Here is a 15,845-nt window from a genome sequence, read left to right on the forward strand (position 1 = left end):
CTTTTTTTTGTGTGATGTTTGGCACCATCCTAGAATATTCCCTCATTCGCTCAGCTTTCTTCTTTGGATTTAGATAAACTTTTCATTTTTGAAACCTTTCTAGGTTGAAGTAGTTATTAAAGAAGGTACTCACTAAAACTCTCTGCTCCAGAAGTCCTCATAAGCTAAGTCTTTGCCCTGTGAGGCATTTTTGAGTATTGATGTGGAATGATTTGTTGCTATGGTAACTGGAGATACAAAATCCATAACATAGCATAACACACAAGTGTGCAACTTAAGGATAATCACAGAATCACAGAATTTGTAGGGAGCTCGCATCCATGTAGTCCATTTCTTTGCCTAGAGAAGAAATTATAATATACCATCTATTCAGTTTTTGCATGAGGAAGTCTAGTGAGAAGGAATCCTCTACCTTGGAAGCAGCCAATTCTACTTTTGAACAGCGTTAGCTGTTAAGAATTTTTTCCTGACGTGAGCCCAAGTCTGCTTCTCTGAAACATCTATCTATCATGCCCAGTTCTACCTTCTGGTCCGAAACAATGAGTCTAATCTCTTTTCTCTCTGATAGTTTGAAGGCAATTTTATGTCCTCCTGGAGCATTTTTCTTTCCAGGTATCTCCAATTTCTTCATATAGTTGAAAATAACCAGCATGTTCCTATGAAGCCTTTTCTTCTCCAGACCAAACATTCCCATTTCCTTCATATAGCTGAGGATAATGATCATGTCGCTCATGAGCCCTTTCTTCTCTAGGCTAAACATCCTCAGTTCTTTCCAACAGTCCTTATAGATCATATATTTGAGACTGGCTCTTCTATTTGCCATTCTCTAGACATTCTCTAACTTCCAAAAATTCCTTCCTCACATGTGGCACCTAGAATTGAACATATTACTCCTATATATAGGTCTACCAGAACAAAGTACAACTCTTTTTTTTTTTAGATTTAAAGTGTTTTTAAAATTTTTTAATTAAATGATTTGTTAAAAATAATATTAATCAGTATAGCTAATTAAATTTGCTTAGCAGCTATTTACAGTTAAATTAATTTCAATGCATAAAATAGAGCTTTTCAGTCATTGCCACTAAGGCCCCACAAATCAGAATTTTTTGCCCAATCATTTTTACTTTGGCTTTTTTCATTTTGTATTATTTCATAATGGTCTTTCTAGATTTCTTTGAAAGTACAACTCTTAATAGATCTATCACCTTGTTGATTTCCACAGTTGGTGATCTGGCTGGCAGGGTAGATGCCCCCTGCTTCTTCCCCACCTCATAGGTACCACACTGTAGAGGGAAATCTCAGAAGATCTGTTTTAAGTCCTCAGTCCAACACTTGCTCACCATGTGAATATTAGTTTCCCAATCAGTAAAATGGGGATAATGATGTTTTTGATATTCTGATAATAATGCTGTTTTCTCACAAAGTTGTAAGGAAAGTGTGTTGTGAACTTTTGAGCAGTATAACAATGTGAGCTTTTATTATTAGTACCTCCCTAGAAACTAGAAGAATGAAGAGGGCAGTCTCTTCCTGTGCAGGTAGTAGTGTTTGTACTCTTTGCTCAAGAGCACAAACATAATTCAGATGTACCACTCTTCCTTCTGTTTCAGCTTATTTTGCTCTTCTCTCCCCACTCCACTCTATTCGTCTTTGGAATGACACAGTTTGCAAAGTGAACAAAATTTGATTCTCTCTTTTTTATTTCACTTAGCATTCTTTTTTAAAATTTTAATTAATTTATTTTGAATTATCAGCAATCACCTCCATAAGCTTTTGAGTTTTAAATTTTTCTACCCCTGCCTCCCCACCTCCCTCCCCAAGACAGCATGCAATCTGATAAAGGCTATACATATACATTCCTATTAAACATATTTTCACATTAGTGATGTTGTAAGTAAGAATTAGAACTAATAGGAGGAACCACCAGAAAGAGGAGACAAAACACAACAGGAGAAAAAAAATAGCAAATAGTATGCTTCAATTTGCATTCAAACTCCATAGTTCTTTCTCTGGATGTGGATAACATTTTCCATTATAAGGAATTTGGAGATGTCTTAGATCCTTGTATTGCTGAGAAGGGTTAAATCTGTCAATATCAGTCATCACACAATATGGCTGTTACTATGTACAACGTTCTCCTGGTTCTGCTCCCTTCACTCAGCATCAGACCATATGAGTCTTTCCAGGTTTTTCTGAAGTCAGCCTGTTCATTATTTCTTACAGTACAATAGTATTCCATTACATTCATATACCACAGCTTGTTCAGCCATTCCCCCACTGATGGGCATCCTCTCAATTTCCAATCCTTTGCCACCATGAAAAGAGCTGCTCTAAATATTTTTGTACGTGTGGATCCTTTTCCCATTTGTGTGATCTCTCTGGGATTTAACCCTAGAAGTGGTATTGCTGGGTCGAAGGGTATGCACGTTTTTGTAGCCCTTTGGACATAGTTCCAAATTGCTCTCCAAAATGGTTGGATCATTTCACAAGTCCACCAACAATGCATTAGTGTTCCAATTTTCTCACATCTTCTCCAACATTTATCATTTTGCTGTTTTGTCATTTTGGCTAGTCTCATAGGTTAGATTCTTTTTTACACTACAAGTAAGCAAGAAAACATTCAAATAATTGGTCTGGAAGGTAAATGTCAAAGATATTCACCTTTGTAACTCACACATACACACACAAACACATACAGTGACAGACAAATACATATATTTGAGGAGGGGCTCATTCATACACGTAAACACATATCCCTTTAGAGGATAGCTTTATACTCTTTACCCAGCTCTTTACTTTCTTCATACGCCACCACCCTTTCCTTTTGGTTTCTACTTTGGGTAAATTTGAATGGCAAAGTAGGCATGGAAGCAGTGTTTATTGCGAGGCAGTCATTGAAGATGGTTGCCTGCTGATCACTGTTCTCGTTTCTAAAATGTCAAGGACACCATGATCTTTTTTACCTCAGCAAATTCTAAGGAGCTGAATGTTTGTTTGTTTACTGTTACTTTGGAAAACTCAGCACAAAAATTCATGTATTGTATAATATTACCAAGGTAACAATGTGTTGCATTTTTTAGCTAAGAATTTAATGGCTTGGAGTTGCCTCCTTTGGAAAATTGGGGGTAATTAATGCTAAAAGACCCCAACTTGAATTCAACAAAGCAAAATTTTTTGGGGGAAGGGGCAGCATTTGTGTATTTTAGAAGGAAGAAACAAGGGATTTTCTTTGCCTTTTGTTGCAACCTCCATGATCTCATCAATGTGGCTACATCCTTCACTGGGCAGATTGGAACTCACCTTCACCCTTGCATCATGTATGAGTCTTCTGCATGTTTTTACATCTCACTCAATGGGCTGGGGGAATTCTTCTTGGCTCACTTAATTTCTATGACCCCGGTCAAGTCTTGTTGTTGTTGTCATTGTTGTTATTACTACCAGAATAGTCCTCAGGCTGGCAGTTTGTCATTCCACCTCCCTCTAAATGCCCCATAGACCTACCCTTTGGCAGTCATACATTTCCTAGATGTTGCTTTTTGTGCAACTTCCCAAGCAAAAGTCTTTGTTCAGTTCAATTAGACAAACATTTATTATGTTGTTGATAATATGGTAGTGTCGACTTCTTCCTACTCTGTATCTTTAAGTTGTTCTTTGAATCACTTGCAATTTTGATTCTTGTAAGATCATGGTGCTTCACAGTTTGTAGTTATGTGGCATCCAAGGAATAGTATTGAATGTTTAAAAGTTGTTTCACTTTTATTTTTTTGGAAGAATGTTGGACCATTGAAAGTGATTTTCAGCATAAAAAATGTTTTTGAGTATGATCTTCTACTTTCTATTGAGTTCTGGGTTCAGCTTATTGCCTGACCATGTGTAGTATCTGTCCAATACATGTATACTTACATATAGAAATCTGGACTAATTAGCAGGCTATCAATGCATTTCATAATCTGAGTCATATATGTTTTTCATCCACTTGGTTTTTCTTGAGTTTACAAGTAGGTCAATCCATGAAACAGACTTTTATTATCTGCTATTTTATTTCTGTTCTGTTATTTCTTCTAAATGATTTTGATAGAGACTAGGCTATTTATTTTTTTCAGCCAAAGACAACGTTTATTACAGATCAACCATATTGGCCAGACTCTTAAGGAATCTAAGCATTTGTGAACTATTACCTGGGTTGTAAGAATCTGAGCTGAGACTAGGCTATTTAAAAAAAAATTAAAAGGTATTTGGTAACAGCCCACTTTTTCATTCTTATTTTTATTTGTTTGTTGAGTTTGACATCAATTTTAATTAATCCCATCCTTCCCATTTTATCAGAGGGCTTCTTTCATTGCATCATTTCTCAATAATACGAAAGCATAGATTTAGGGTAGTGTTTTCAGTACGCAAGAAAGAGCATGAAAGCATCTTGAACGTGATGTTCAAAGGTGCTAATCTGCACAGCATACTCTGTGAAGTTTTCAGGTAGTATATTAGGCAGTGCTTTGTATTGTGACTCTGATGATTATGACAATAAAAATTCCATTTGCTACCCTAAGCATTTAAACTAAAGCTGATATGTATTTGTTTTTTCTCCCCTTTTCCTTTGCTTTGGGAGTAGGTATGTAAGCCTTGGATACATAGATTTCAAAGAATGTGGTCTTCAGCTGAAGGAAACCTGTAACCTATAGCTCCTCTAGTGATGTAGAAATAGATTGCATTTTCTCTAGATAAAATTCAAGAGACAAGGTTAAGCCCTGGGACAGAGGAAGAAACAACATTCAAATAGGTAATTGTTAGTAATTTAAAACATGGCCAATTTGTAACTCAGCCTGATATTTTTCCTAGAACAGATTGCTACAGGAAATATAAAAGAAATCCCAATTACAAATGGGCATGAACACCACAAACGGTTTGGCCCAGTACTCACAGACACTGGTGAGTCTGTATTTCTCCTGCTGTTCTCTCTTAAGGAGTCTGTTCTCATTGCTAACTGAGGTGTGAATAACTCTCCACCTCATTCTAAAATGCCTCTTTGAGGCTCTCTCCTGGGGCTGTCACCAACTCTCTGAGAGGTAGTGACTGGCTAGCCTGATTTGTTATCTTCTATCAGCAAAAGTGTTAAATTATTTGTATCCCAGTTCAGCCATGTTCTTGATCAAGAATATAAAATGGACTTCTGACACTTGGCCAGGAAGTGTGCTTACTGAATATATCAGTAGAATAGATGATGGAATGATTAGTGAAATTTCCTGTCAATACTCAGGGTGCTGATGGTTCATTTCTGGCTCTTCATCCAAATTAAATTCAGATAAGGACTAAAGCTGCTCCAAAACATTCCTTTTTTTTTTTTTAAAAGTGTGGGGAGTTATTCTGCTTAGTCTTAAGCACTGAATATTGGTACATTTATTCTCCTGTAAGTCGTGCATGTTGCATAGTCTGATTCTCTCACCTCTGGCTTCTTTCGGGTAGGAGAATGATAGGGAACCTGATAGTTCAAATTCCCACAGTGTGAACTCACTATAAGCTCTGGCTGTCTGCCTTCTGAGCAAGGGAACACGCACCAAAACATCAAGTCAACTAGGAGTAAAGCCACAACCTAGGCTTTTTAAGGGGGTTTTTATTGAAATCATTTTATAAAATGAATACTGATTTCCAGAACCTTGATTAAATGCTAATTTAGTAAAACAGCACACACATTGGGCATGTGGAAGCAAATGGAATTTATGAGTCTGTAGGCACAAATCAATATTACCTTAAGAGGTAAGGATAGGGTGGTGGTACGTATTTTTGCTTATCTTGAAATAATATAAGAATAAGTATTGTCAGAATAGTAAGGTCATAAGAATTATATTTTAATTTATAATAATTTCTTGCTTTCCTTTTTATCTTCTTATGTGTACAACAGCAAATCAAATAGTGTCCATTGAGATACTGTATGTAAAGTTCTTTGTGAACATTAAAAGAATATGTAATACGAACTATTCACATCATTAAATATGGTACCCTTTTCACCTGTTTGTTATTTCTTTCTGGCACTGACTTTAAGAATAAATATATAGCTTTAAGGTAAAGCTGATAGTAATTTAGAGATGTAAGAAGGCAGGAGGGCAGTATTCATAAGTCATATTGGCAGATGAAGTTTGAAAAAAAAATCTGTAATTTCACTAAAACTCCTAAAGTCTAGCCTTGCATATGAAATGTCTCACCAAGCCCATTTCTGGTGAATTCAGTGGCTCCTCAGCACACAGTTTGAAAAGCTCTAATTTGATGGTTCCATATGATTCAGGGTATGAGGTTAGAAAATGGAGGTTAAGTTCAAGGTCACATACCTGGCCAATCCTCACAATGATTGTGCTATTGGAAATGCATACTGTGGTGACCACTTTATGTTCCTCCTCATTTTTGTTCTCTGTAGTACATAGATAACCGTGATTCTGAGCATGTGTGTTTTGACATTTTAGTTCAGAAATCCTGACTTTCCCTTTATGTTTAAATTAAAGTTGACTACAGATGTTTTCTGGCATAGATGGCATCCTGACTCCTCCAAAGGTGGTCACTTCTGCCAGGTCATTACATGGTGATCTGTTCTGGTTTAAACATATTATTAGCATTATTCTGTGGAAATTTATAGGCTCAAACATATCTGCCATGTTCTTATGGTAACTATGTGGTTTACATATTTTCCAGTGACGCAGATACTGTCTACCCAGAGCATAGCATTCATGAAATCTTACACTACATTTACTGGTGTCACAGCCTTTAAACTTAGGTTGAATAGGAAATAGTTGTCTCTTTTCTCTGACTTAAAGACACAAGGAAGAAAGTATACCTGACCGAAGGGCCTTTAGGTTTCTATTTCCTTCTTGAACATATCCAGATTCCCAGTGATGTAGGATTTAGAATTTAACTTGGCTGGTTAATGGTTTCCATTGTTGAGTTTCTCTCCCTCTGGGCTCCTTCTCTGTCTGTCTGTCTCTCTCTCTGGCTCTCTGGCTCTGGCTCTCTGGTTCTGGCTCTCTTCTTTCCCCTCTCTGGATTTTCTTTTGAATTCTTCAACTGGAGCACTTGTTTGGAAGTTATAAATTGTTTCCAGTCAAGAGTGGTTTATATTTTTCCCTTCTGTTCTTCCACCTTTCCCATTCTTTACTTCGTTTCTTTCCCTTCCCTCCCTCTGTCTTTGAGTTTGTGTATAGTCTCCAGGGGGAACAAATACTTATCCTTGATACAATCATCCTTCAACTGAAATATTTCAGGTGTTAGCAGAGTTCTTGTTTGATATTGCCCTGTAGGTTTTCTTTGCAACTCTGCCTCATTTACAACTTTGTGGTAGAGAAAACCTCAAACACTGTAGGAGATTTATCCTCTGTGGCTTCATCCTGACATTCTCACTGGTATCGTGTCAACATAGCATCAACATAGCTAATATATCCAAGAGCCATTTTATGGAACAAACACATACTTTCTAATGCACCAGTTAGGTTTGAAAGTTCACCCGTTAGTGACAGTGGGAATTTTGCTTGGGGCAAGGGGAGGACTTAAAACGAAGTGCTGTGAATTAGGAGAGCTCTTTCCCTACCACTACCCAGAACCTGAAAATTCAGGGCAAATCACTCTGTGAGTCTCATCCTCCTTAACATACATTGTTTAAGGGAAATACCTGCATTACTGAAATCGTAGATTCCCCTGGAGTGTTTGTATCCTTTGATTAAAACTGTGTAATCTGAAATAACAAATGACAAAAGTTCAAGTCTTCCTGAATTTTCCTATGAATTCTATTGAAACTTGTCTCTCTAAGGCTAGTAACCTACTGGGAGATTCTATAACCTGAATAACAATAAAAATGATTATCATCGTAATGATAATTACTATCATTAAGTTGAAGTTAACGTCATGGCCATGGTCACCATAGGAACTAACTCTCACAATAATTTCCAATGGGTCTTTACCTCCTCCCTTTGAGTCAGAATTGATGAAAGAATTTCTCTCTCACTTATGCCAGGTTAAAGTGATGGTGGACAGATGGTAAAAGCCCACACTGATACTTTTGTACCAACCAACCAAATTAAGGTTGGGAAGAACACCTGTTCTGATGAATGGATACCCTTAGGCCTTCAGTTCCTCCATGATTTGTTAGTATGAACTGATTGATTGACTCATATTAAAAAACAATATATTTCTTATTTATACATAATTTGGAAAAGATGTTTGTCTTACAGATTTTTAAAAACAGGTATATTTGGTTTATGAGAGAGAAGAAAACTTTATTTCTGTGTTTTGTATTTCCTATTCCTTGTCTTGATGTTGTAGATTTCCTTTGTTCATTGTACCTTCGTTTACATTTTCTTCAAATGCCTAGAAGGACTACTAAACATCTGAAATAGAAGTCTGCTATATTGTATGATTAGTATACTCTGTTGTATTTTTTTTCCACTGCCCTTAGGTGGTGAGAAGCGTAGTTTAAGTATATTATTATCCTTAGTAAGTATGTTCTTCACAGTACTCAAATTAACTATCTCTTTACCCACCAATTGGGAACTGCCGTTGGCCACAATCCTCTCATCCCCTCTTTTCTCAGACTCCTGTTTAGCTGATGGAAACTACATTCATGCTTTCTTGCTGTTGGGTCACAGGATAAGCATGATTGATTCCTGTAAAAATCGGCAAACTGTAATTTCCATGAAAATTCTTCCAAGTGAATCCTCACAATTATCTACCTTTTCCTTTTCCCATTGAATTTAGGGGTGGATCAGGCCTTGCCACAAGAACGCCGGACTCCTGTTACCCCCTCTTCCTCCTCAAGATACCACCGTCGCAGGTCCTCAGGGTCCCGGGATGAACGTTATCGATCAGGTAAGGTGCTAAGTTTAAGGAGACACTTCCCACCTGAAACAGACTGATCATATAAATTTAAATATGTAGCAAATAGCAGAAATAGAATCACAGTTTTTGAGGGGGGAGGGTTTGTAGAGTCCCTTTTCCTAAAGATAATTTTTGATGAGTTGTCTGTGATCCTGGGATAAATAGATCCTAACTTCTTCATCACATGTTATTTGGAACAAATGAATATCTGGAATGAATTCCATTACTCTTTAACAACAGAACTTCTGCTCTTGAAGATCTTTTCCTTTATTTACATTTATGAACAAAGTTCATATTTATGAAAATTCTATATATGCAAATTTAAGAAATTTTTATTTCTAATTTGAGAAAAAATTTAATGTTTAGGGATTTGTTTCTTTTCTAAACAAAGTTCTACTGATGATTTAGATTTCTATAGCTCATATATTTACCTTCTTTACCTTTACTAGACTCATATCATCTTATACCTTTGTTTCTCATTTTCAACCAAAACTATTTCTATTTGCCAAGGAGACTTTATTTTTTTAATCTAAAAAACATCCGGAAAATGTCATACCATATGTACTTGTTGCCATGAAATCGTTTTTCCCCTTTTCATGTTCCTTCTGAAAGTACCTTATCTTGGCATTTTAAATTTCATTATAGTCATCACTTGGCCGCAGCTAAATTTAATCCATGAATTTCATAGGAGAAAATTTGCCACCATAAAAATTTAACTACTTCCCTCCTCTCCTGCTTCAACATCTATAATTTTTTTGAAACTAAAAAAAAAAGTATGCTTCAATCTGTATTCAGACACCATCAGTTCTTTCTCTGGGGATGGATAGCATTTTTCATCATAAGTCCTTCAGACTCGTCTTGGATTGTTGTATTGCTGAGAACAGCTAAGTCATTCACAGCTGATCATTCTACAATATTGCTGTTATTTTGTACACAGTATATTTCACTTTGCATCAGCTCATATAAGTCTTTTCCTGAGAGCACTCTGCTCATCATTTCCTATAGTACAATAATATTCCATCATAATTACATACCACAATTTGTCCATTCTCCAATTGATGGGCATCCCTTCAATTTTTAACTCTTTGCCCCCCATAAAAAAGCTGCTATAAGTGTTTGTGTACCTATAGGTCCTTTTCCTTTTTTTTTTTAATCTCTTTTGGGATACAGACCTAGTAGTGGTGTTGCTAGGTCAAAGGGTATGCATAGTTTTGTAGACCTGTGGGCATAGTTCCAAATTGCTCTATACAATGATTGAATCAGTTCACAACTCTACCAACAATGCATTAACATCTCATTTTCCCCACATTCCCTCCAACATTTGTCATTTATCTTTGCTGTGCTATTAGCCAATCTAATAGGTATGAGGTGGTAGTACCTCAGAATTTTTTTGATTTGCATTTCTCTAATAGTAGTGAGTTAGAGTATTTTTTCATATGGCCATGGATAGCTTTGATTACTTCATCAGAAAACTAATCATATCTTTTTATCATTTATCAATTGGGGAATGGATCTCATTTTTATAAATTTGACTCAGTTCTCTATATGTTTGAGAAATTAGGCCTTTATCAGAGAAGGAGAAAAAAGAAAAAAAGAAAAAAATTCAGTTACTATTGCTAATTATATTTCCTTCCATTCTATTCTCTCTTTTCCTCCTCAAAAGTGTTTTGCTTCTGACTACCCCCTCCCCCAATCTGCCCTCCATTCTATTCCTCCCTCTTCTCTTATCACCTCTCTCCCCCCCCCCCATTTTCCTGTAGGGTAAGACCGATTTAACATCTAGATTTTTAAAATGCTTTTCTCGGGGTAGAGAGAGGTTGGAAAACTGAGGTAGTCTGTTTTTCTCCACCTAAGATTTTGTTAAAGACTATTCTTTATAAGCTACTTTGTTTTTTCTTGGATTATAGAGCATCAGATCAGAGTATGCTGTAGAATGGTGATAATCAGAACTGTGATAATGCCTCTCCCTATTAGCCAGAAGCCTTTCATTAGAAGCCACCAAGCATTCCCACCTGGGCAGCTGTCTGGCAGTCTTCCTGCCTCTGCTTCCCCTCTGAAAGGGAAGGCAAGGAACACAAAGGAGCTTTGTGGCACTTAGGCAAAGAAAGGGTAATGAACCCTTGATGGGCCCAAGCCCTGTTTAACCATTGCTTCTCCCATCTTGGCAACTGTTGGAAAAGCTGAAAGACCAAAACTGTGTGGAAAGAGGCTTTGTTCCCAGATGTTCACTCCGCCCCTCTCCCCAGACTGTAGAACTCTTTCCAAAATAGGTACTAATACCTAAGACTATGTATGGTGCCTGCATTTCTCTTTCAGGCATCTTGGAAGCCTCTTCTGATAAGTCAGAGCTGGGCATCCTTGATGTCACCCATTCAGGAGACCTCGAAGGAAAACCCAGGAAATTTAAGTCTTATCTCAATTTCTGCCCTCTAAACCAGACTCCTGTTGTTATATGTATAACCAGGAAAAAAAAAAACAACCAGCAAAATCATCTCCCTGCATTTAGCATGTACATGGTTTTATTTTTAAACGTTTCAAATGCTTTAAAATAGCTATTGGGAATGATTTTTTAAGTCAATCAAACAGCATTTATTCAGCACTTACTATGTGGCAGGCACTATGCTAAGGGCTGGAAATAGAAAGAAAGGCAAAAAAGTTAATCCCTTCTCTCAAGGACCTCACAGTCTATCATCACTCAGTTTACCCAATTGTTCATTCCAGAAGAGAAATGGCTTATGGTGGTAAGAGAGGAGAAAAAATATTATAGAGCAGGGGTTCTTAACTTTTTTGTGTTTCATGGATCTCTTTTGTGGTGCAGGGAAACTTAGAGACATGTTCTCTGAATAACGTTTTTGAATGACTAAAATAAAATACATGGGATTACAAAAGAAATCAATTATATTGAAATGTAGTTATTAAAATTTAAAAAAAAATTCACAGGCTCCCTGAAATCTTATCTATGATCCCTTGGAGGTCCATGGATTCCAGGTTAAAGACCCTTGATATAGAGGTGAGGGAGCAAGGATATTGGGAGAAGTGGCTGTATTGGGCCATTTGCCAAATTTTTAATACACCTGGTGAGTGGAATAAAAGTTGAAGTCCTTTGGAAAAGAACTGAAATACCATTTTCCTTCTATTTATTCACCTCCCTACCTCACCCCAGACCTGGCTTATAACTCTTATTATTTGTTCTCAGTAGCAACTCTGTGAAGTAGAAAAATCCTCTGAGTTAAGTTGCCAAAGAGCTACCATGCTCGAATGCTATAATATATTCCATTAACCTTTTAGAATGGGGAAACTATTCAAGTCCAGAACTTGGGAGACCAGAACTAGCTAGGCATTCTCACACCTCTCTCATCTGACTGTATTCCTTTGGAGAATTATTTTTCCCTTTTGTGATATGCCCCTACAATATTTTTAGTGCACAGAAACTATTGTGGGGATTAGTGTATTGGTGTAAACCTACCTTGATGTCTGTGGTGTAATAGGGAAAGTAATGATCTGGGTTTAAAAACACTCTTCTACTTGGTGACTGTGTGTCTTTGGGCAAGCCCCTTATCTCTCAGGGTCTCATTTTCTTCATCTGTAAAATGGTGGGAGTTCAGGAGTCTAGAATAGAAGACCTATAGGTCCCTTCCAGTTCTAAATCTCTGACCAGATTTAATGTAAAATGACATTCGTGTAAGACCATCAAGCATTTATTAAGTACCTACTATGTACCAGGCACTCTGTTGAACTATAAGTTATTTTCATGTTAAAGTTTTGTGTAATAGTGAATAGCACTTTCCACTTTTAGAGAATAATCAGTTTAATCTAGATGTGGATCACATATATCCAGAGTTTCCTCTGAGATCTTGAGAGTTTTATATTGATAGTCTGATGCTCCTCTTATGTTCTTGTCATAAATTTATTTTTATTATTATTATGTTTGTACATATCTCCCTTATTAGATTATAAGCTCCTCAAGAGCAGTGACCCTCTCTTATTTATATTTCCACCGCTCTCAGTCCCAACACAGTCTCATGCATGGAAGCCATTTAATAGGTTTAAACGAAGGAATGTTTGAATAAAACACATTCCCACATTGACTATGTGCAAAAATGTATGTCTTAGTTTTCATCTTGAATCCATCACCTTTTTGCAGGGTTTGGGGTTGGTCTTTGCACAGATCAGAGTTCTGATGTCTTCAAAATTGATGCTTTTTTAAAATACACAATATTGTTATTATGCATTGTTTTCCTAGTTCAGCTAAGTTCACTCTATATCATTTCATGCAAGTTTTCCCAGGTTCATGTAAAATTGTCACTTTCATCTTTGGCATAGTACTATTCCATTATTTTCATATTCAAATATTTCATATTTGTTCAGCCATTCTACAATTGGTGGATACTCCTTTAGTTTCCAATTATTTGCCATTATCAAAAGAGCTACTATAAATGTTTTTGTACCTATGAGTTCTTTTTTTCTTTCTTTGATCTCCTTGGGGTACTGCCCTAGTAGAGGTATTGCTAAGTCAAGGGTTACATACAGTTTAGCACCTTTGTGGGGGGTGGTTCCAAACTTCCTAAAATGGCTATACCATGCTACAGCTCCACCATTAATGCACCTGTATGCCATTTTACCCTAAGCCCTTCCAGCATTTGTCATTACATTTTTTGTCAACTTTGCAAATTCAGAGTTGCTTTAATTAATGTTTCTCTAATTAGTAATGATTTGGTACATTTTTTCATGTGGTTATTGATAGTTTAAATTTCTTTCTTTGAAAACTGCCTGTTCATTTTCTTTTGATCGTTTATCAATTTGGAAATGCCCCTAGCTATTAAGAAATTATAATAATAGACTTCCATTTAGATTTTTTAAAAAATCCTTTATACCATTCTCTCTTCTCCCACCAATTGCCTCCCTATGGTAGTATAAGTATATTTTAAAATTACAAATGTTCTAATTATTTGCTGAAATGCAATAATGTCTTTCCTCTTGGGGGTATGTACATAGTACAAGACCCTGCAAGTTTGATTTTAATCTACACTTTCAAAATTTGTGTGTCTGTAACTTCTGGTTTAGTTTCACTTGAGTTCACTTAATAAGCACTTTATATTCATTCTGTCATTTGATTATATTAACCCTATGAAGTAGCTAGTGCAAGTATTAATACCTCCATTTTATAGATAAAGAACCTGAGTCACTAGAATGTTTGGTGACTTTCCTTAAGTTCACGTAACAAGGAAGTGGCAAAGGCAGGATGTCAAGCACATCTTTACTCTGGCTAACAGACTCCACTTCTTCTTTAATGGAAAAATGGGAAATTCAGCATGACAGACTCAAGGAGAGCTAAGTTGTTTTTATGGCTTCATATATTTATTAGAAAATTGACATACAGACTTTGCTTTATATTTAATTTATATTACTTTATTAAAAAAGGATCAGCTTTTTTTAAAAACAAAAATCATTTATTAAGCATTTACAATGTGTTAGGCTCTGAGAATCCAAGCATAAAAGTGAAACAGTTCCTGCCGTCAGGGCATTTATTTTCTAATAAATAAGGTGACAACACATATATAGGAGTATTGGCCAGGGAAGGACATTTTGGTCTGGGGAGTCACAGACATGGTGAATTTCTGTGACATTGGTAATGTTGATTCCGTGATTTTGCCCAAATCAGAACGTAGAAACTGTATATGTGACTGACTGACTCTCTCTTGTACTCAACTCATAGGATCATAGAATCATAGATGAGAATTGGAGAAGACCATCTAGCCCTATCCCCTGCTGCCTTTTTTTTATTTAGATGAGAACACTGAGACATGGGGTTCAAGTGATTTACCCAGAGTGACACAGATAGAAACTTTCAGAGGTAGATTATGAAATCATGTCCTGGAGTCACTGCTCTTTCCACTGGAGTAAGAGAGAAATTTTCCTCTAAGGGCTATTTTAGTTCTGCCTCTCTCCCCCTACCTCCAGTCTTAATCTATTATGTCATAGTTATCATTATTTTATGATACTTATTCTCTGTTTCTATGATTTATTATTTGACCCACTCTTTCAAACCTTTCTGTTTTCAAGCTACCTAAACTCCTCTTTTAGTAAATGGTTTTTGAATTGAAATTTTATTGAAATGATGGAAATGATGAGGGAATGGGAATAGGAATGGGGATGCAGCTTCCGTAAAAACAATCACTACCACCAGCCTTCTGTTGATTTTCTGACTTCTGTGGTAGTTAAAAAAATTCTTCAATGTTTATTATCTGAGCTCCAGAGCTCCTTGAAGTCAGGTATGTTGTGGAATGGGCAGAGATCACAATGGTTGAGGAGAGAAATGGAATGAAAAGAAATGTCCCTTTTCTTTAGCCTCTAGCTGGTTGGCATCTCTGAGGAAATTTAAGTTATTTAAGTTCACAGAAACAAAAAAGGTATGCAGTCTGGTATTCAATAAATGGATAATGTGAAGTCATGTTTTCAGAGGACCTCCCAGATACAGATTGATGCAGAGGATCCATATAATAAGAGTGTGATAGGTAAGGACCAAGGACTGAGAAGAGTTGCCCTTTGGGTCCTGTCTTCCAGGTAATAAAGCAGGCTCTGTAGAAAGGTTTCATCAGCTCATGTGTTGATATTGTAATCAGGGATATTACCTGTCTCCCTTCTTGTCAGGCTTTCTTATTGTTTATGGGTCTGTCATCTGGAGTGACGTTGCAGGAAGCAACCATGATATAAAAAATGCCCAAGCCAGTTCATCTGGGGGCATGTGATCCATGCTTCATTTTAATGCCCTTGCCATATCGACATAATATTATGAGAGGATTAGGAGCCCAGGTGGGAGCTGAGAATTCACACCATTCTGCATATGGGGTGATTTTTGTGCTTTCCCAGAGAGATCATAAAGCCAACGGCCAGCTGTGCAGCTTTATGTGAACAACACATCAGATTCCAGCTCACCAGAAAGAAGTGTCATCATTATGTTATTAGAAGCATCAGAAAACCAGAGAGCAGTTTATATT

At 36.6% G+C, this 15,845-nt stretch overlaps 1 protein-coding gene across 4 annotated transcripts in view; it reads left to right on the forward strand.

The window, feature by feature from the left end:
* DIP2C (disco interacting protein 2 homolog C) overlaps window positions 1–15,845 on the forward strand; it is a 592,419-nt gene that overhangs the window by 324,549 nt on the left and 252,025 nt on the right. For all 4 annotated transcript variants that reach the window (XM_020990358.2, XM_078152493.1, XM_078152501.1 and 1 more), the window contains one exon: window positions 8,728–8,838. In XM_020990358.2, coding sequence (XP_020846017.1) covers window positions 8,728–8,838 — 111 coding nt within the window. The remainder of the gene's footprint in view (window positions 1–8,727; window positions 8,839–15,845) is intronic.

Source organism: Phascolarctos cinereus, unplaced genomic scaffold (genome assembly GCF_003287225.1).
Source record: "Phascolarctos cinereus isolate Bilbo 61053 unplaced genomic scaffold, phaCin_HiC Scaffold_1;HRSCAF=81, whole genome shotgun sequence".
Taxonomy (NCBI): Eukaryota; Metazoa; Chordata; class Mammalia; order Diprotodontia; family Phascolarctidae; genus Phascolarctos; species Phascolarctos cinereus.